Source organism: Eucalyptus grandis, chromosome 10 (assembly GCF_016545825.1).
Source record: "Eucalyptus grandis isolate ANBG69807.140 chromosome 10, ASM1654582v1, whole genome shotgun sequence".
NCBI lineage: Eukaryota > Viridiplantae > Streptophyta > Magnoliopsida > Myrtales > Myrtaceae > Eucalyptus > Eucalyptus grandis.
Window position 1 is genome coordinate 37,391,408 of NC_052621.1, and position 22,944 is coordinate 37,414,351.

Genomic DNA, 22,944 nt, shown 5'->3' on the forward strand with positions numbered 1-22,944 from the left:
TAAAAGGGACTATAGTAAACACGTTAGTGGCTGGCCATGTGTTTCAGCGTGCAGCTGAATATGGCTAAGACCTATAAACGCAAAAACGCGTACCCAGCAAAAACCTAGTCCTTCTTGCTTTTAAGCTACTCAAGTTTATAGGTTTTATGAAACTCAATTTTCCATATCTCACTACAAGAGAAAACTACCATATATATAGTTGTCATTTTTTCATTAAAAAAAAGAAGGAATTTCATCCAATTTTTTAAAATGTGATTGGAATTCGTCCTCCATTTCCTGTATAAAATGAGTTTGATGAATATCGTTTGATGAGATCGAATGAAAGAATGTGTACAATCTTCATTTACTGGAATGACTTATCAATTAGATCCTGTGTTCAAATCAATTGCTTGTCATTCATACTTATATTTGGACCAATACTGAATCACCGATGCTATCGAATTTTCCTTTTTCAATGCTACTAAAGATTTAAAGTTCATTTGGTCGATAGCGCATATGAATTTCATTTTACTCTTAGATATTTCTCCTTTCTTTTTCTTCAAATTTTTTTTTTTATTCACTAGTGATTTAGGAACTTACCTACTAATAGAGAGAAACATGTACAAAGCTGAAAATTCACAAGTGTGCATGCTAAGTCAAATTCTAATTTCAACAAGAAATTATGACATTTTACCTTTTCATCTCCGAATGTTGTTGGAACCTGGTCTTTACTCAAAAGTTTAAGCTTATGAGTGATAAGTCAACAATGATATATTAATCATTACACATGACACCGTATCCTATATTTGACCTTTTTAGCATAACTCACACGTGTTTCTCAATAGATCATGGGCATAGTAAGTGAAAGCAACAGAGGAAACAATGAAAAGCAACTGCATATATTGAAGGATTAATTTGAATTACGGATATTAATCCACAATGCTTAGCAAAGACTTAATCTTGGATAAATATCGCATTATGGTGAACTGAGATGATTGGATTGCTTTTCCACTTCACTAAGCAAATTATTGGGTAAGATATTTTCCCATAAGTATACAATTCTTTTAATGAAAACTTCAAGATGATAGAAAATATTTTTCCAAAAAATCAATTTGAAGCAAAATGGTTAGTTTCCATTTATTTAATGGTTTAGGGAAAATGACTACCTTCTTGTCAGAATGAGAAGTTGCTTTCCTTCAATCTAAGCTTGTTATTTTCACTCTATCGATTAAATTTCCATTATCAAGACACCGGAAAGTTGGAAAATAATTTCCTGAAGACAGTTTTCCTTCAAGCAAATGAACTCTAAGTGTGTGTTGCGATGCATTTGCTTGTGGCGTTTGACCATCCACTGTGGCCCTTTTTAGGGCAGCAATATATTATGGATAGACTATATCATTGTTCTCTCTCGCGTAATATGGTTTCGTAGTATGCTTATTCTCTTCCAGAAAACGAGATTTGTTGCATGTAATAGCTTCTACGTTGATGTTTAGATGGACGGACAATGGTCTCACCATCTTTTACATGTCATTATCGCAATCTTGAGTCATATCTCCTAACCCTTTATTAGTCGTTTGTCTTCCCATTTATATCTACTTCCCATGCTCTAACCTTGGACCAAAGTACGCATGAAGCCGAATGCTTAAGCATTGAAAAGTTTAAATCGCCTTTTCAATAAGCCATGCTTAAAATGAAAAGATAATAACTAATAGTAACAAAACGTGACTTCCTTATGACTGATGAGAAAGATACAAATTATTCCGAAAATAACTTATGCTAGGGGTAATGAAGAGCTTCCACAAAATCACACCAATTTTTCTATCTCTCCACGTCTTTTTGTTCCAATGCTAAAAGTTTGCTCATAGTGGATCCTTTGGCACTAGAACGATAACACGTAGTTTCCATCATCAATGGTCTGCAACACAGCAATTAGTATTAGCCATATTCCCAGCAGCTATAATAACACATGATCGTCCCGAGGGCTCGGAGAGAACTTACGACATCCAGGGGAATGAGTTGGGGTGCTTCCACCTACACCACCTATAGCCACAGATCAATAATTCATATGAACTGTTGATGAACTTGCTTAGGAAAGATAGAGACATTACCTACTCTGCTGTCAACACATAAAATCTATCAAGAACTAAATCGTATGACATGTTCGACGTTTGGTGCAAGCTTTCATGTGTCGGTATAAGCTAGTAATGATTTATCAACAAAATAGATCATCATCACCATCATCATCCTCAGCACACAAACACATACACAATCAGAGAGAGAGAGAGAGAGAGAGAGAGAGAGAGAGAGAGAGAGAGAGAGAGAGAGTCGAGTATATTTACCAGCACATCCTTGAGGATTGATGGACCTCGCAGCTCCAGAGGTGAAATGGAGGTGGAGCAGCAAAACTATAAGCAAGCAACATATTAAGTCGACGAGCCAAGCTCTGCTCACCATTTTCCCTCGATCTTTATGCCTTTAACTTTTACTTTCTTCGATCCTTTATATATAAAAGACCAGTCATGTTTCATGAATGCATTGGTCGTGTTTGTACGCTGTGACAATCTAGGAGCCACGTATTAGGTCATTTGCTTTGGAAACATGTGCAGTTGACGGTTTTATTTATTTTGACGAATATGTCTAATCATTCGCAAGTCTTTGCCGGTTGTTCTCGTCAGTTGACTCTCTCGGATAAAACAAATTTAGAGAGAGACGTAACGGCATTTTTTGAAATATAATAAATGACACACTTATCAAAATATTCATTTACAATTTGTCGGATCGTTTGATAGATTAATCTCATGTAAATTAATCGTTTCATCTATCTAGCATTGCTGGTGAATAAATTGACCGTGTTTGAATCATAACCGAAGCGCAAAAGGGCTGAAGGAATCTCTGGCGAATGGATCAATCATGGTTTGATTAGAGACCAAATGACCTATCTTGTTTGAAAATCCTATTAGCAGATGATATGTATTACAAGAGATAGAGAGATATTTGTTTTAGTAAAAGGACTGAATCAGAAGAATGACCGTGTTATAGGATGAAAGAAAGTATTTTTTTTTTCTATACGGGTTCTTCGTAGGTGCAATTTAATGATGTATATGTTATCAATTGTATCATGTCATGACAAATAAGATATAATGGAAATAAGTTTATCAAGCTAATACAAAGAAAGGGAATGACGTGGATATTGAAGATTTCAACAATGTAAAGCCGACAATTTTCTACGTCGCCGACGCCAAAGTGGACCAAAGATCCCAAAACCCTGCAATGAGTGACATACATCGTTTAACTACCAGACGGGGTTATACCAAAAGATGTACATGTGGAATTTTAGTGCCAAAGAAAGACTGGTTAGTAATATGTAATAATCGTTTGGTTTATAAGCCCAAAAAAAAGGAGAAGTAAAAATGTTAGAATCAGTTAATAGAAAGGAGTACCTTTTTCACTTGAGAAAATTGTCCAAAAAGTCTTAAACTTATTTTACGGTAATTTCAATCTAAAACTTTCAATGATACCATTTGCCCTAAATATTTTGAGGATTTACCAATTTAATCTCTCCTCTTATACTTGTCTCCGTTTGGTCGGATTCTGTCACTCTTCACAGGAATCTCAGCGACATCAAGTGTGATATCTTCTGCCGACGAGGTCCCCAAAGCTTCTGAGGTCAATCACATTCATTCCCAATTTTTCGACTCCATATTTTTTTTCATTTTGCTAAGAAGACGGTTCCCGATGAAGACTTCGAAGGAAGGTTAAATGGTGATTTATGTGCTCTTTTTCAAATTTTCGGTCGCCCGTAATGGTCAAGCATGCAAGTTTTAGGCTTGCTGTGAAATATAACGCCTCCGTCAAGGTTCCAATATAATCAACTACATATTGACTTTAAGATAGAAATTTGCTAGGTTTTATTGGAGATTTTAAGATGTGATTGTGTCCAATGAAGCTTGGAGGATGATCGGGGTGGGGGTAGTTTGATTGTGTTGAGGAGATTTTTCATGGATAAGATTCCGCATGTTTTTTTTTTGGGAGGGGGGGTGAGGGGAGGGAGGAAAAAAGATTTTCTTTTTAAAAAATAGGAAGTCATTTTCTCCGGTTTTGAAGGTTCTTTTTTCATTGACTAAAAATATTTTCTTTAACTAATTTATTTTCTGTATACCAAACACTGAAGAATCTCCGGTTTTGAAGGTTCTTTTTTCATTGACTGAAAATATTTTCTTTAACTAATTTCTTTTCCGTATACCAAACACTGAAAAATTTTGAAAGATTTTTCTAGGAAGTTATTTTTCTCCAAATAAATGCATCAAAAGTGAGAGAATATATTATGTAAGAATAGGGACAGAGGGACGTGAGCATGGAGCCACAGAGAGAGCGCCTCATGTATTATACAACGGATGAAAGTTAGGTGCTTGTAATGTCATTACCCATTTTGTGCTTTTTAATGAGAAAAGTTAGGACCAAAACTAAAGTGTGACCTAAAGTTTGTGCTTTTTAATGAGACTATAAAAAGTTTATGCAGTAATTGAGATTTGACCTTAAACGTTTTTCTTTTATATATATAAAGAGAGTTTTAGACGGAATGGAGGCTCGAATAAAGTTTGTGCTTTTAAGGGCTTAGGTGAGAAGATTTAAGTGTCATCCAGTGGGTTATGGACCAAACTAACACTAAGAAAGTTATAGTTCCATTGCACGCCGCCTGAAAATCAGTCTCTCGAGCTACTTCCCCACCAATCATGGAGGATCTGAGCTCAATATCTATCGATTTAGCTCGTACAAATTCTGATTCGGTACTCCCGCCCGCACCCTTGAACTAAGCATGCACTATATGATAATGTGGAAGAATCAGAAGTTTGTCCTGTTTATTTGGAATTCAAGCCGTCTCACTCATAATCATCGATCGTAAATAGAGTTGAGGACTACTACCCCATTATGTTGAATGGCTCTTTTGTCTATCCATGTGGAAGGGTTAGTATAGGTGATATTCAATGGGAAAATTGTCCAAAAAAAGTCCTAAACCTATTATATGACAGCCAATTCAATTCTAAGCATTTTAATTTTGTTAACTTAATTATAAAACTATTGAAGATTTTAGAATATAGTCCTTCATGCTAATTTTGATTCAAAAATTGTTGATGTGAACAATTTTGCAAAAATTTAAAATTTTTAAATTTTTCTGTATTATTCCTTTTCTTTTCTATGTCCGCTGCCAATCATTGGGCCTCAGCAATGGTCCCCAATGGCAAAGAAAATGGAACAGAAATTACAAAAAATCGTAAAAATTATCTTCATCAACTCCAGTAATGTTTACATTAGTGATTTCTAGTGAAAATTAAAGAACTACATTGACAAATCTTCAAAAAGGTTTATGATTGAATTTGTCAAATTAAAAATTTTAGGTTAGAATTGAGTATCGTACAATAGATTTAAGAGTTTTTTTTTTACAATTATCCTTGTATTCATATTTCCGTAGAGAAAAATTAGAATTTTGAATTAGACGGGATATGTCCTAATAATAGTTATGTTTAACATAGGTACCATCCATCTGCAATAAACCAAAGAAAATCCTTAATATATTTCCAAATGAATTAATGGCGGGAAAGCCACATACTTGAGATTGAGAAGTAAGCATATCGATTCAACGAAGGATCCAAAGAGCCTCAGAACTTCCAAAGCACAAAATCCATGATTCGATTAATATAACGATCCTAATTCTTACATTACACGCTACTTTCCAGCCTTAAAATATTCTCCGTAATCTAACTTAAACTGAGGCTTCCATGCATTTATATATAGTAAAAGAAAGTGCTTTGCAATATATATGATCCATTATAATGCATCGCCAGCCATTGCAAGGACCTTTCATTCTTTGTAACCTCGCTTTGTGCTTCAATCGTTCAAGTCAGAGACGTCCTGCAATAAACATATGATTAAAAAAAAAGAAACTTTATATCAGCTTTTTTTTGGAAATTCATAGTAACCTAATACACACAGACAACAACTTGGGTACTCCTGTAGCATAATCCTTATCCACCAAAGGCCAATCACCACGTATGATGAATCTCATTGTTTTGATGAAAATTGATACGGAGACGCATCTCTATGAGAACATCGTCCTTTGAAAGCGCCTATAATTATCTCTTGATATGGTTGAGAGGAAGCGAGTACTCACTGCATCCAGGGCCCTGATTTGGGTTGCTTGGGTACGGCTGACCTACAACATGAATCATTGCTAAATTATACTAAAACCCGTTTACAGACTCATTAATGCTATTAAAGTGCCATTTACCAAATTACCGTTTATGATTTGATGTTTAGAAAAAGGAGCAATATGCTTCAAACAGCTACGATTCAGACATCACGCCTTGAGCAAAATGAACTATCGAACTGAACTCGCATGTGCGTAGTAAGCAATGTGAATTGCACAACTGATGTTGGATTACGCATCTACTTCTTATGTATACAATGGATAAGCTTAAAAGACTAGAAGAAAAAGATAAGAGAGGAAGACTGACCACTACAATGGACAGGCGGTAAGTCTTGTGCGAGCAGGCGTAGGGTCATAAAAATCAAGAGAAAGCACAAGATTCCGATAAGAGGGGAGGGGGAGGAGGGAGACAAAAGCAGTCGTGCCATTATATCTTGAATTCCTCGATGCGCTTTTCTTCTCTATGTCTCTCTATATATAGGCACCACCAGATCATTAGTCATACATCACATAAACAACAACGTTGTACAGAATTACTTGTGATGCAACAACCCTGACTTGGTCTTTGGCTGCCAGCAGGTTGAGCACTACATGCGTAAGAGCCGGGCTTAAAGAGTGAATCCCAGTAAGTCCATCGATTTCATCCCGTTCAAACTCCATAAACTTAAAGCTTATTTAACAAGAAAAAATATTTTTGCCAGAATGCTGATTACGTGCATCATATGGAAAAAGTCAGTATCGATCAATTATAACACTTTATTTAGTTGTTTAAAGAGTGTTTTGAGACGTTCCTCAACAAAATCATGCAAAAACTGAAACCCCGTCTTTTTCCCATGCTAGATGTTTTGACATTTTAGAGATTGGCCACGATTTTTTACTCGACAGAGTTGGAAGTCTTGCCCACTGGATTCCGCTCTCTTCAGTCAATTAGAGCATACAGATAAAACTCCCTATGAACGAGTAAAGCCAATAGAAATCACGACATCCATCTCAAGATAGCGACATTACAAAGATACTTGAGCATTTGAATATCACCCGCCTAATTAATTATCAACCCACTCAGTGTTCATCTTGCAGTACCACGATGTTTACGTGAGTTTTCTTTGTTTATGCCAAAAGATGTACGTCCGGTTCTTTTAATGCCAATGAAAGAGTGCTTAGTAAAATGTAAGATCGTATGGTTTGTAAGCCGAAAAGAAAAGATAAAATAATAAAGATTGACCCAGTCTAATAAGGTGAATTAAAATTTCTGCTTTCCTGCAGAGCTATAAAATATAGTTCAAATTTAAAAATATTATGAATAAATAATTAGATATGAATATATATGTAGACATTTATAATATATTATGATAGTTTCGGGTGTATTGGGTTAAAGAAAAAAAAAAAAAGTGTGTATGTTGCAAGATTTGGATTAAGTGACAAATAAAAAGTTAAAGTCTATCCAAGAACGTCAAAAAGAAAATAAAATCCATAGATAGGTTAATAGTAGGAAAAATTGACTAAATTTTTTAAATCTATTACATTTTTTCTAATTTAATTATAAATCTTTTAATCCCGCCAATTTAATCCTCCCGCCACATCTTCACATTTTGTCAATAGAGTCTATCTAGTCAATTTCGGCGAAAAATTGTTAACACGAACATTGACCATCTTATGTGGTAATGAAAATAAAATTTGCTTGCTTACATGTCGAAGAAACTTAGGTAGCGCAAGGTAATGTTTCTATTTCTTCAAATTTCTGTTCTTTTGTTCCTCGGAACAAAAAAAAGAACAAAAAATCCGTTTGGTAATGCCAAGTTGTTTTTCTATTTCCTAAGAGAAAGTTAGTCAAAGAATAGATTTGGAGCGAGATACAAGAAGCAAAAAAAAAGTTACTTCTTGTTCTCGGGAACAATTTCTAAAAATAAGTAAATTTTCTTTTTTATTTTTCTTTTATTCTTCTCTCTTGCATTGGCCACCTTCAACCGCCGGGCCATCGCGCCAGCCACCGCCGCCATTCGCCAGCCCCTACCATCGCTGCGAATGTCGAGGGTGATCTCGGCGCCATCATCGTCCTAGGCATCACTGACCCAAATGCCTCGTTTTTTCAATGACAGGCATCGAAGTTAGCACTATAACAAAGAAATACTTCGTAGCTTGGTCCTATGCAACGACGGTCGGTGGTGAATTCGATGGAATGAACATAAGACCATTTTTGGGTCTAAGTAATGGGTGACAATTGCCCATTAATGTCCAAAGTTGGTTGTCCAACTTGAACGTTATCGGATCGGATGCATTGGGTTGGTTGAAAAGAAAATACAAACTGAAATCATTTTTCAATGAGATCCAAATATCATAAAATATTTTTAATTATATATAATCAAACAAAGGAAAACCAACCGTATTTTAGGAAAATGCTTTCCACAAAAGTTTTTTTCTTTTATCAATGAATTTTCTGCAAAACAAACGCACCATGAATTGCAAATGTTTCTAGCTAAAAATTATTTTAGTTTAGCTAAAGAATTGGGGGATGAATTATGTGCCATCTACCATATATAATTGAGTTTTATAATATCTCGGTTTAAAATTTGAATAAGCACATCGAGGGCCTTTTTATTTATACATTAAAAGAGATATGAATAAACTATATTTTTTTCTTTCTGCTTTCCTATTGAAATCTTAGGTATTATTCATCTTTCAAAAATAATATGAAAATATTGAAAAAAATGATATGTGAATCTATATACAGACATTTGAGCATTTGTGAAAGTTTCGACAGTTTTGAATCTAAAATAAAAAAAGCCAAAGTACATGATTCTTAAAAATTGAAATCAAGCAAGAAGCATCAATCCAGACAGATTGAGTAAATTCACTCTAGTTCGCCGATATAATATTCACGTTTGGCTTTATTTAGACAATTTTTTTGCCTGCCATATCTTGTTGCTCCTAGGTCTTCAAGCTTCTTCAAAAGTTATCATTGTGGAAGTCGGACTTCGTGGATGTCTTGTGAGAGAAATCCAAAGCCAAGTGCGTCAACTCCTTTGTCGACGCTGGCACCAATACTAATCGTTCGTACTGATCTCTATAGTCGTCAACACGATGTTACGTGCATTGATAGATAAACCAGGAAAGAGCTTTGCAAAGACCTTTTATTCTTTGTCACTTGGCTGTGAGCTTCGATGGTTCAAGTCAGAGACGTCCCATAATAAGCATTTATGATTAGGAAAAGATGTTCATATTAGCATTTTTAGAAATTCATAGCACACTGATACACATGAGAAACACTTAGGCACTTCTGAAGTGCAATCTTAATCCCCCCAAGCCAATCAATGCATTCCATAATGTTGATGTAAATTGATGTGATGACCTCCTCTCATGTGGCAATACGTTGGCGGATGAGAATATCATATTCGAGAGCACCTATAAATATATTTTGATATACTCATTTTAAAGGAAGAAAGTACTCACTGCATCCAGAGCTTTAGCGTGGGTCATCCGAGTTCAATTCCCTGCAACATCCATCATTTGCTAAGTTTTAGTTAAATCCGTTCACGGACTCATTATGCTATCAAAAGTACCTATTGCCAAATTACCCTAGGTGATTTAATATTTCGGAAAAGTGAAACATATCTCATTGCAACAATTCAAATATCTCAACTTAAGCAAGAAAAACCGCCGAACTGAAGGCACATATTACATGATTCACAGCTTAAATTGCTCGACTAATATTCGATTAAGCGTCTGCCTTTTATGTGTATCCAGTAGATAAGTTTAGAAGTCGAAACAACTAGACGGAAAGACAGACCACTGCACGGCGGCCTCTGCGACCATGCCCAGCAAGTGAAGGGTCATGAAGATCAAGAGAAAGCACAAGTTTCTGATAAGAGAGGAGGCAGAGGAGGAGGGAGAAGAAAGCAGCAGTGCGATTTCCTTGAATTCCTTGATGCTCTTTTCCTTTTTAATGTCTACGTATATATACGCAGCACAAGATCATTAGTCATATATCTATGAACAACAACACTGTACCTGATTACTTGTTTTGCAGCAACGCTGACTTGGCCTCCGGCCGCAAACAGGTCAACTACTGCAAGCGAAAGAGCCGTGCTCATAGAATGAATCCCACCTCGAGTCCTCTCACATCATTTCCATCCCGTTCAACCTAAACACGCCATTAACTTAAACCTTATCCAACAAGAGAATATCGTTTTTCCAGCATTGACGCGGGGGCTTTTGAGGGGATGACTTTTTCTGGAAGACCAAAGCTGAAATCCTGTCTCGTTCTCATATTCAATGCTTTTGACGTTTTGTAATAAGAAGATTTTCCATGGTGTTGCTGTAGCTATTGCTGCTGTAGAGGTTGGCAAATGGTCTTTTCTCGAGAGAGCTGAAAGTCTTGCCCCATTTTAATTCAGTTCTCCATGTTTGAACCCGTCATATACCCATTTGAACAGTCAGCCAATGCATACATATTGAAATTCCCTTCGAACGGGCAAAAACAAATAGGGTTCATGACATTCATTTCGAGATAGTAACATTATAAACATACTTACGGTACTCTTAATATCACCCCGCCTAATTAATTATCTAACCCTCTCGGTATTCATCTTACGGTACCATGATATTTACGTAAATCTTCTTCATTGCCTACGAGGAGCAGATGAGCGATCCTCAAACCCTACAATGAGGGACATACGTTGTTAACCACCAGGTGGGTTATGCTAAATTCGATGGCTTTATCAGAGAATTGTGCATTCCTTTCTTTACCAATGGTATTTTAACACTCACTAACTCTTTGAGAAATTTACCAACAAGAAAAAAAAAATTGCCTTTTTTGGCCTAATTCACTTATAAAGTACCAACTTTAGGTCACATCCTAATTCTGAACCAAATTGTTTCTTTGTCATATAAGAAAGGGTTAATACCTTGAAAAACCCCAAACTGGTACACTTGTGACAAATTTACCCTAAACTATTTTTTTGACCATGAAAAACCCCAAACTGGTAAACTTGTGACAAATTTACCCCAACGATTATAAAAAATCCTAAACTGGTACATTTATGACAAATTTACCCCAAATTAATTTATTCAACTGCAAAAAACCCTAAACTGGTAAATTTGTAACAAATATACCCTATGCTAAATTGGATTAATACCACAAAAAAAATCATAAAAATTGTAAACTGTGACAAACAGAACGTAAAATCCTAAATTGGTATCTTGGTTAAGCTGTCACGTGTTATTTAACTTAATAATTTGAGAATAAAATTTAACGAAAACTAACATAGGGTAAATTTGTCACAAGTGTACAGTTTTGGATAAATTTGTCAAAAGTATACCAGGTTTGGGGTTTTTGGTGGTCAAAAAAATAGTTTGGGGTAAATTTGTCACAAGTGTACCAGTTTGGGGTTTTTAGGGTATTATCCCTCTATGAAAACACAAACTCTAACCTTTACCAAAAAAAAAAAAAAAAAAAAACACAAACTCTAACTTGAGTCTCAATTATGGCTCAAACTTTTCTTTGTCACATAGAAAGATACAAACGTTAAGTTGGTACCAAAATCTTGTCCTAGTCAAGTTTCTATCTATTGAATGCTATTAGAAATTCCACGTGTACTAAGCGAAAATTTGATGGAAACTTGACAAGATCAAATTTGGGTACCGAACCAAAAGTTCGTGCCTTTTATGTAAGAAAGGAAAGTTTACACCAAAATTAAGGCCCGACCTAAAGTTTGTGCTTTTTAATGAGATTAAAAAAAGTTCACGCAAGAACTAAGATTCAACCTTAAGTTGGTGACTACCGGTGGATATAACATAATCAATCAAGGATTGCATATCATGCGGATATTCTAATTGCGCTTTGATTCTAGTGCAAGTTGGAGATAAGGTTATTAACCTTGGACTGCTTGTCATGCGGATATTCTAATTGTGCTCTGATTCTAGTGCGAGCTAGAAATAACATTTGATTTTGGTGTAAGTTGGAACAACTAGCAGTGAATTGGGTTAACATGTTTAATCATGGACAAAGCTATTGGCAAGAGGAAAATGCCAATTGATTTCTGGATATTAATGACCAAATGTTGCTATTGATATGCGGCGGTGATTGACCGATGATCGTATCGGTGAGTAACAACTATATTGATGACCAGGTATTATTGTGCAAAGACAATTGGTTAATGATTCTTTGATAAACCTAAATACCGGTGACTAAGCACTGCTATCGATATATGATGGCGGTTAGTCGATAACGGTTTAACTACGTGATTAATATCAAGATAAGTATTGAGAAAGGTTGAAATTACTTTGGACAAGGACTACGTGTTACACTCGAAGATTCAAATAATAACCATTCAAAGGGAGTAATGAAGCCTAAGATCGTGGCAAAGAAGTTACACCCAAACATTCAGATAATAACCCCTCATAAGTGGTTATCAATTATGTTAGGCTATAAATACCTGAAGTGTATTCATGTAAAAGTCTTCGATTATCTTTTCAGCAATTCAAATATCTTTCAATTCTCGCACTTTAACCGTAGTTTCGGATATCTCGTCGTCAATTAAATTCTGACTTTAGATCTCTGTCATTACACTTTATCGTCAATTAAATTTCGGCAAAGTGTTTTGCATTACATCATCAATTAACTTCCAGCAAAGCATATCTATCCCTTGTGATTCATTGAGACTACTATCTAGAATCGTCACCAAATCCATCTCCTCTTAAATAAGCTGAAGAACTAATCCCATCGAAAGATGTTTCATCAATCGGGACCCTTTTTAGTAAAGCAGTACTTTCAAGTACTATTGATTAATTATCACCCGCTCGGTATTCTTCTTATTAAAGTATTTTTAATTGTCACCAATAAAAAAACAAAGAAAATTCTCTTCTTTTGTTCATAAACCTTATAAAACTTGTTCGTGTTATAATACTTAAGAGTAATAATTAGGAAAAAAATCTATATATACACGCGATTACGATGGGCCGGTGGACCTTTGACAAGCCCGTCTGTCCAACGTCGGCCAATTTTCTCAGAATAATGCGTCCAGGCCCAATTCAACAGACCCGGAACGTGAGACCCGTCCGGCCCATTATTTATTGGGTCCCTAGTTAGTAGTAATTGCAATTTCATGCCGTACGCTGACACAGAAAAAAGAAAAAGAAAAAGAGAAAAAGAAGTGCCACCACACGAACCAGAATTTAAAAAGGCCATTTTTATTTTCCTACCACACCTTTTTCATCCACACATATAAAAAGCCAAATTTTTCCATTTTCCATTTTCTTAATTTTTCCCCCTTCATCTGCCTCCTCCGACTCGCTCACGCGAAGTTCGATTTCCGCAGCTTCTCAGCAGACCGCCATGAACGAGACAGCTGTCCCTGCATTCCTGCTCTTCAGCCTATCGGAGTAGAAAGATTCGCCGCCGACGAGCGAGTCCCCGCGCCGGAACCCGATTCGATGGCCGCGGCATTATTCGCCCCGCTCGCCCCCTCAGTGCCGCCGCCCTTATCTTCCTCCTCCTCCTCCTCCCCGCTCTACGCCGGCGGAGTTCGCCTCAGGAGCGGCGGCGGCGGCGGCTTCTCGCCTTCCCTGCCGCTTCGATCTTCGCGGCTCGACGCCTCGAGGGGAGTCCGCGCGCGGCGCTGCCGGACGGCGATTCGAGCCGCCGCCGACTACTACGCTACCCTCGGCGTCCCCAAGTCCGCGAGCAGTAAGGAGATTAAGGCCGCTTACCGAAAGTTAGCTCGCCAGGTTAAAAGAGTCTCTCCGTTTTTCTTCTTCTTCTTTTCTGCTTTTGCTTTGTGCGAGCTGATTGCCGAGAGAGCTCTGCGAAGACAGAGCGATGAATGGAGCGTCGTTTGTGAGTTTTGGGAGACATTGAGATGAATGATTGGTTAGGGATTGCGAATTTTGAAGACTGGCTTTGTTAATCGGATAAGTATTGGTAGTAGTTCATACTGGCTATCGGAGTAATTTCCAGGACATGTTTCTTTTTGGTAAAGGTAAGAAAATTTCCAGGACATGTTACTTCGTAGTTTTGTCTCTAATTAGTTTTAGTGAGATTTAGAAGCTATGAATGTGGATAACCTAGTGAGCCACTCGGGTTGGTTGTTTGTACGGCTGTACCAGTATTGGCATTCAAGTTATGCGCAAGAAGTTGTTGTTGAGACATGCGCAATATTTTGATCCCCCTCCTGGAAACTCAAGTTCTGTTGCTATATTTTGCAGTACCACCCCGATGTCAACAAGCAGCCGGGAGCTACGGAGAAGTTTAAGGAAATCAGCGCTGCATACGAGGTATGCATCAGCTTTGAGGAACGAGAATTTCCTGTGTTCTCTCAAAGTTTTCTTTTAAATGACACATACTGAATAAAGTCATCTCGCGATCTAGTGGAAAAGATGTTCTGCATGCTAGTTGGTAATGATTGTAGATTTAAAGTTTGGTCCTTGGCTTGTTGTCAATTGCTAGGAAGAAAATTGGCATGCTAAGTCGGTTCATGTTGGGTTGCAATTTTGGCTTTGGCTTTTGTAGATAAGATAGGGAGGAAGAGGCACTTGTTTAAAGTGGTGTGGATTAGTAAATTGGTGACATTTTGATGCTCAAACTAGGAGTTATGATTTTATTGAAGGCACGCCTAATGAAAGTGGCAAAGCAAAACTTAAGAAGTCACTGGCATAGACAATAAGAAACGTGCTTTGGCAAGTTTATAGTCATAATGAAGCTTATGGCCGTACAAGGATTGTCTTTACCAGATGATGGCAAATTGGTCATGTTGTTATTTCATGGTTTGGCAAAACAAAAATATGAGTCTGTTCTGTTTCAAATGACTGATATTTGTGGGGTTAGAAAACATTAATTGGAGAATTTCAGTAATCTTTGATTTTCTAAGATGTATCTCTATAGAGCTGACAACTTTGCTATTGTTCAGCTGTCGATTTCATTCTTTGCTGATGTAGTATTATTTATGTTGTTGAATCATTGCCATAATCAGGTGCTTTCCGATGATAAAAAGAGGGCTTTGTATGATCAATATGGTGAAGCGGGAGTAAAGAGTACAGTGGGGGGCCCATCAAATGCTTATACGGTACTGGAGAGATCATAATCATACATGAGCGACTTGCTCTATAGAACATTAGAAAACCTTATGATTGCTGCATTAAACACATTTCTTTCCTCACATTTTGCAATGTTCTTCACTCAGACTAATCCTTTCGATCTATTCGAAACATTTTTTGGCCCAAGTATGGGTGGTTTTGGGGGTATGGACCCAACTGGATTCAGAACAAGCCGACGTAGCACTGTTATGAAGGGTGAAGATCTACGGTGAGTGCGGGTAATAGTTGTTTAACTACTCATTGGCCCCTTACTTGCTGTATGTGCACTTGGTGCTTCAGGAGATTTGACCATTGCGTGGAACCCTGAAATCCAACTACTCTATTGATATCTATTTTCTTTGTGTTGTCCTGAGCAGCCATTCTTATTTATGTTTTAGAATTAAAAATGTTGATCAGATGACTAAGTTTTTAAATGCGTGTCAGTAAAGGGCATCCTACACAAGGGTATAATTAATAGGAAAATTGATGTTGATCTTTTTTTCTTTCTCTAATTTTCTTTTTTCTTTTCCTCTTCTCCCTAGACAGGGGTATAAATCTCTACATATTAACTCGTGTTTCCATACTTTTTTAGTTATGACATGACTCTCCAATTTTCTGAGACCATATTTGGAGCGGAGAAAGAATTCGAGCTCTCCCACTTGGAAACATGTGTCGTTTGCTCTGGTACTGGAGCAAAGCTTGGTTCCAAGATGAGGATATGCTCAACATGTGGTGGCAGGGGCCAGGTCATGCGAACAGAGCAGACTCCTTTTGGCATGTTTTCCCAGGTATGAGCCCTAGATAAGTCCTTTTAGGATGACTGAACAAATGCTTTTGACTTTCTTGTCCTGGGTTTGGTTGTTTGGTGCCTGTAGTTGGCTAGGGGGGGAAAAAAAAGAAATCAGTCAATTCAAGATATATTGTTTTTTGAGAATCTGTAGTTTGTGTAATCAAAGTATTACCTGCCATAGGACTTTTGTATCAGGTCTAAAATGACCTTTTTTATGGTTTTGTATAAGTAAACAGGACTTGCAACTGTTTATGCATCAGGAGATGTTATCTTTACCACTAGTGAAATAGACAGATACTGATAGAACACTATACTTCTGCTAAGCATCGTCTACAGATAAGAGGTTAATTGGAATTATGTCCAGGAGGAGGGGCTGATCCAGAAATTCTCAGCTCAATTGGCCATGTCCATTTTATTTACTTTATCCTTACTTGCTTGAGAGAAGAATTTAATCCTTTGTCAAATTTCCATCCTCTTTAATTATTTTGTAAGCTAAGTGTCACTTCAGAATATTGAAAAACGTTTACGTTAGGTGTCTGTTTGTCCCAATTGTGGTGGCGATGGTGAAGTCATTTCTGAATATTGTCGAAAATGCTCCGGCGAAGGGCATATTCGGGTCAAAAAGGACATCAAAGTGAAAATTCCACCTGGAGTGAGCAAGGGTAGTATCCTCAGAGTTGCTGGAGAAGGTGATGCTGGACCAAGAGGGTATGATATATCATTTTGTAAACTTGGAATCTATCTTGCACTGTTAATGAATCTTTGGAATGGATTTTTTGACAAATTTATATAGGCTTTCGGAAACGAACTTTGAGAATTGCAACATGATATTTCTCTGCCTGGATTTAATGACTATCTGTAGAATCAATATCTGTAGCTATTACAATTTTTCACATAACAGATGGGAATATTTTATCAGCGATCCAGCTGTTCGCAGTTTCATATTTGACAAAAGCTGGCCAAGTAGTCATTATGCTTGTGGTCAAATGGGGAAAAAAATTATCTCATGCAATTGCTCATTTCGACTTCTTGTGAACCCAATTATGTTTCTCCCTTCAATTTGCCAGTAAAGGGTATAATCTTTAATAGGTTATACGTTTTCCAGAAAGTCTTCAACGTGATTAATATTTGAATAAACTTGCCATTAGTGATGGCTCAGTAAGCTGTGGGTTGTGCTTTCCTTTTCCTTCACTTGTATCCAATGGGTGACATCCCCTTCAAATTTCCCCTCAGCTTCCTTTTTGAAGGGAAGAGTCTTGAAAATTAAAGACATTTAATGAATTTAGTAGCTTTGTCTGACAAAACATAAAGACAGTCAACAAAATATACTTCTCTATGCTCATGTCTATGCAAATGGCAAAAGTTTCTCCACTCTCTTGTGCCTTAATTATTTGTTTTCTTTGGCATTTTAACATCTTTTATACAATCATCAGTTTTGAACTATTCCCCCTTTATGAGTTATTTTCCTTCTTTTTGGCCTCTGGCTTATGAGTGGCACTATCTTCCTTTTGTGCTCTTGCCAACCTCATTGGATCAGGGGTATTCCACTAAATAGGCCATCTGCACAGTCAGTTGTTGAGGACAATTGTCAAGTACAGTCCCTCTGCACCATGGGCTGTATGTTTGTTATCTGGACTTCAGTCTGGAAGCAGCCTCATGGCCATTAAAATGGACTGTTCTTTCTCTGATGTTGTCGCATTGCAGGATGAAGTAATATTTCACATATTCTGCCTTTCAATTCATGGTTCATGGAAAAGAAATTCATAGTTTAAACTAAGAAATTCATGTCTTTTGATTGTTCACGTTTAATTTCCCTCGACAACAGAGCATTTTCTTTGTTTATTTTTTTTCTTTCTTATGCGTATAGAAACCATCACATCGATAGAGAATTTGACAATAAAATGCATGACACCATAAACATTATAATTATATGAGTTGGTAACTGGAAATCCTTTGCAAAATTTGTTCAAGAATTTTAATTGGTTAATTTTCTCGTCATCAGGGGTCCTCCAGGTGATCTCTTTGTATATCTTGAGGTTGAGGAGATCCCGGAGATTCAAAGAGATGGAATAAATCTCAATTCTACAGTAACCATTAGTTATTTAGATGCTATATTGGGCGCGGTGGTGAAGGTAATACTTTAAATTTCCTTGATAAGCTTACACTCTGTATCATTTTGTATTTATAGTAGAGATAATTGTTAGAGGGAACAAAGATGCAGTTATAGGGAGAGTAAGGCATGCTGAATTAAATGTTTCGACAATGAGAAAGACAAATTTGAAAGGTAGAAATCTCTAACTGCCCTGAGTTTTGGCAAAGCTATCCCTTTTTTTTTTGGTAAGGGTGGCAAAGCTATCCTTTCAGAGCTGAATAAGCCAAAAAAAAAAAATCATCAACCTTCACTGATATAAGTCGAAGCCTTGGCCCTTCCTAGTATTCATACCATCCAAGTACATTGAATAGGAGCATGAGTACGACGTCTGGAGGCACATTGCCATTTTAATAAGTTTTATTCCTCTGAATTGTGATGTATGGCAAACTTTGCAGTCAGGGCATCCCCAACACTCATGTGCCAACTATGGCCAAAACCACTTTTGTTACGTGCCAAACCAACCACAAAATAGCTAGTAGAGCAACAAACTTGTCATTAATTGGTCTTATGCTCTCTCAAGTACTTTAAAAAAAATGCAATAATTGAAGATGCAGCATATGCAAGGGTTTTCTAAATGACGGAAATCGACTTGATTCTCAACGCTATTTTTTTCTTTTTTGTGGTTATCTAATTGATGCAGATCAGATTCTTCTGATTTTGATCAAACTGCTGATGTTATTTTGTAGGAATTATAAGAAAAAGTTTGCCCCCATCTGATTAATAAATTTAAAAGTTGATGTTTTCTCACAGAAATTAGGTGGCACGAAGGAAATTTTAAGGGATGTAGGGATTCTTTCGCTTGATTTTTTATCAGAAGTTACCTGACTAGATGAAATACCTTTTGATGGTCAGAACTAGGGAGGTCCCACAGTGAAGCAGATTGAAATACATTGGCCACCTAAGGCTTAGAGATAATTGAGACCAAGTATTATATAGCTTCAGATATAGGATCATGTAGTGGTCCATCTTTGCTGAGGCTTTTCAGATTACCTATTGATTGAATATCTTGAATGTAACAGGTTAAAACAGTTGAAGGACCTTCTGAACTACAGATTCCTCCAGGTACACAACCAGGGGATGTTCTGGTTCTTGCAAAAAAAGGTGCACCGAAATTGAATAGACCCTCAATACGTGGCGACCACTTATTTACAGTTAAGGTCACTGTACCAAAGCGTGTGAGGTACATAAATCTCATCTAATTGCTTCTTTGTCTTGTATAGTTGGTTGAAAATTTTTATCATTGTATTTTATATTTTGTTCATTTGAACACGCATCTCTCCTGTGGGTTACCAATTCATGACTTTAATTCGTCTCATGTACACTTTAGAATGGACACATCCGAAACAAGGAACTTAGCTACGTGTTGGTGTAAATGTTTTTTGTCTCCATGTTATCTGCTTTACCTTGGATCAATCACATTGATCTGATTGATGGTGCTTGTTGGAGGTTGTAAGTCCATAGTTGATCTATTTAATTTTTCCTTTATATCGATGGACTCTCTTAAGCAGGCACATCTTTTAATGTCAGTCAAAATCATGCAATTTTACTGTGTTGAATTACTCTGTGAGTCAATAAGTTGACAAAACATGTTCGATTATAAGTTTGAACTCTCTCAAATATTTTTTCCTCTAATTTTCTTTTTAGTTAGTGAGATTTTACACGTTCTGCATTGTTGCTTTTTAACGAGTGGCATAATTCTGTTTGTCCTCATATACTCTTGTAAGAGGGTAGTTTGCATGGACCCTGACATGGCTAAGGTATGTCATTTTGTTAAAGTTACTGCCAATGTTTGCAGTTCAGGTGAACGGGAGTTACTTGAAGAGCTGGCTTCCTTGAGTAGCTCTACCAGCAGTCGCTCAAGAACTCGCCCAAGAACACCACCACCTGGTAAGATGGTTGCCGTATGCATTCTTCGTATTGCCAATTCTGGTCTTCCTTACTGTTGAAAATGCCTCTTTTGTCATGTGTAATGTACTACCGGATATTATTCATGAAAGAAAAAGGGAAAAAAAAAAAACTGGATTTGGATTTGAACACAAATTCACATATTATATTCAGTGTGGATGTGAAAAACAACCTTCAGGCCTTGAGCTTAATATCAAGGTCTAGTACCTATGCAGCACTCTAGTGTGCCCATGCAAGTTCGAGATCAGTTCTATCTTTTACAGGAGAGCTTTTTCTCTGCAGCTCCAACTCCTGAGAAGCAGCAGGTGGATTCTGAGATGGAGGAGAAGAATGAAGAATCAGGAGATGAAAATGACTGGTGGAAGAAGTTGAAAGACTTGGCTGGGTAATGCTTCCTTTTCTTTAATTTGAGTGGTTTCTTTATTCTGCTAAATCGTGTTGAATTCATTGAAGCCATAAAAAACGAGTTGCATATAATGGAAAAGAAAAGGGAGGTTTGGGGTAAATACACTTCCTATTAAATGGGTTTCACTGAGCAGGGGAATTATGGGCTATTACTTCAGGCTGGATTCAACGTGCATATGTTGAGACTTCATAAATCATTCTGCATACTTCCCACATACTTATAAGAAAGCTTAATTTACAGTCCCTCCAAAGGTTTTAGACTTCCAGATGTAGTTGAGTACCATGTCCCGATCCTTATATGCCTAGGCAGGTAGAGTACTTTATGTTTTTGTTCCTTGGCTGCTGAGATATTTGTCCTTGCTTTCAAGTGCTACTTTTGTTTGGTGAATGTGCATCTACTTCCCCTTCATGCTCAGGGGAGCACGTGATTCTTCTGGCTGAACTTGGCATAGAGTCCCTACAGTAATGTTCAGATAGATGTAGCTATGCAATGATCTAATCATGCTGACTGTTCTGGAACCTGACCTGCTTCATTCAAGAATTAGTCCTTTTTTAAGTCGTTAGAAGTAGCTATCTCATGATCTGATCATCCTAGTTGAAGTGCTAGTCTTATACTTTGAGACTGCATTTTCACATACATGCACAAAGGATTGTTGACATAATAAAGATTTGACTTTCAGGTCCGTTGCGAATGGAGCTCTAAAATGGATGAAAGACAACCTGTAATTCGAGGTATCCCATAAATCGAAGTCAAAAGTCACATTCGTCCTTGCACACTATAAGTTGCCCTGAAATTTTTTGTCCCCCAAAAAATTTGCTGGCAGAAGATGGCCCTATTAACTGCTTTGGCCATTCAGTCTTTCTCAGAGTTCTCCAGAAAATCAAACGATACAGCCCTCGCTGGTTATTCTTTGATTTTTTTTCGTTTCACTGTAAATTTTAGCCATTGATCAGGTGAAAGTGGGTTCGTCTGTGCAAGTACATTACTTTGTAATTGTTACACAGGCAGGGAGAGTTCAAACTGAAGCCGAAGTTAGGGCTTGAGATGGTCTTCTCGTCATAGGGAAAAAGCACATTGGCAGATGAATTTCCCCAGTGCACGTATGGATTACAAAAACGTGAGATGTTGATTTAAACCATGAAAAAGCAAATGCAAATGCTTCCAAACTCGCTCTCTTCTTTTTAAATTTCCAGTAGCGCGACTTTCAAAGATAGGCCAATTCATTGATAAATGCAATTTTTCTTCTTTTGATTACTATAATAGTGTTTTAAAATGAAGATCTTTTCGTGCGAATGATAGGATATGAATAAATTTCTTCTCGCATGATTTTGGGAATGGACGGTTTTATGTAATGGGTTAGTATCACTCTTCGTTAGGATTAATTTCTTCAAACATAGAATTTGCACGCTTTCGAGAAATTAAATTCGACGCTGCAGAAAATAACGGAGAGCAATCCTCACTAAGGATGTGATTTACCTGTCGCTGAAATATCTTACTTAAATCAAAATTTTACCAATTTAAACAAAAGATTTCTACGTATAGCTTTGGCCCAGAAAAACACACAGAGGGGAAAAAAGGAAAAATAAATAAATAAAAGCACTACAACTGCGGATAATAGAAAATTCAAATCAGACAAGATTTGGGGCGCGAATCATAATTATTCCTGAATGAGTTTCTAAGCAAAAATTCATTTAACGCAAAATTCCTATTTCTAAAATAGAATTTATAAAATTTCTCCCTCCCAGGGAGCGGCGGATGGACAGGCTGGGCCGAACAGAGGCTAGCAACCGAACGAGGGTGGACAACTAGTGGGTGGCCAATTGATAGAGAGGACAAGCGATAATAAGAGTTGGCCAACTAATGGCCAACTAATAAGAGTTCTCATTTCTTATTTCTCATTTCAATTTCAAAAATAGAGAAGTAAAAGCGCAAATGATAATCATTATAGCTAGAAATTGATTTTGGTAAAAGAATTAGATTTTTCTATTTCTATTTTTGGATAAGTTTCTAAGCAAAAATGCGTGCGTGCAGCAGCTAGTGTCCGGCGTTTAGTAATGGTGGCCGACATCTAACAACTAGTGTTCGGCGACCGTCATCAACGATGTCCGGGGCATCTAGCGGCAATGTCTGAAAGCCAACAGCAGCTAGGGCGATCGACGGACGGCAATTGGGGAGCGGTGGTTGGCAGCAGTCAATGGGCAGTGAACAGTGGCAGTTGGCAAGCTAGCAATGGTGGGCAGTAGCAAGTGGTGGTTGAAAAACGACAATTGAGAAGCAGCACGACGGACGATGGACATCAGCCGACGGCTGACTGCAACATATGGGTAGCCAACTAATAGCAAGGATGAACCTGTGAAGAGTTTTTATTTCTCATTTTCATTCAAAAATATAAAAGTAAAAAATTATTACTTTTGATTTTTATTCCAAATCTATTTTAGAAA

The 22,944-nt window shown here is 37.1% G+C and overlaps 1 protein-coding gene and 1 long non-coding RNA gene across 2 annotated transcripts; one reads left to right on the plus strand and one right to left on the minus strand.

Annotated features, from left to right (window-relative positions):
* Window positions 1–1,691: 1,691 nt before the first annotated feature.
* Window positions 1,692–2,445, minus strand: LOC104423187. Its single transcript, XR_721359.3, has 3 exons — window positions 2,319–2,445; window positions 1,978–2,019; window positions 1,692–1,894 (listed from the first exon to the last, which is right to left on the minus strand). It is a non-coding gene; the product is annotated as an uncharacterized LOC104423187 (long non-coding RNA).
* Window positions 2,446–13,435: 10,990 nt separating this feature from the next.
* LOC104423188 (chaperone protein DnaJ) lies at window positions 13,436–21,669 on the plus strand. The gene is made up of 11 exons (XM_010035669.3): window positions 13,436–13,906; window positions 14,384–14,452; window positions 15,148–15,240; window positions 15,358–15,479; window positions 15,843–16,038; window positions 16,573–16,748; window positions 18,043–18,172; window positions 19,212–19,372; window positions 19,988–20,079; window positions 20,380–20,482; window positions 21,183–21,669. The coding sequence occupies exons 1-11, from the start codon at window positions 13,613–13,615 to the stop codon at window positions 21,226–21,228; spliced, it is 1,482 nt and encodes a 493-aa protein (XP_010033971.2). The 5' UTR covers window positions 13,436–13,612; the 3' UTR covers window positions 21,229–21,669.
* Window positions 21,670–22,944: the final 1,275 nt, after the last annotated feature.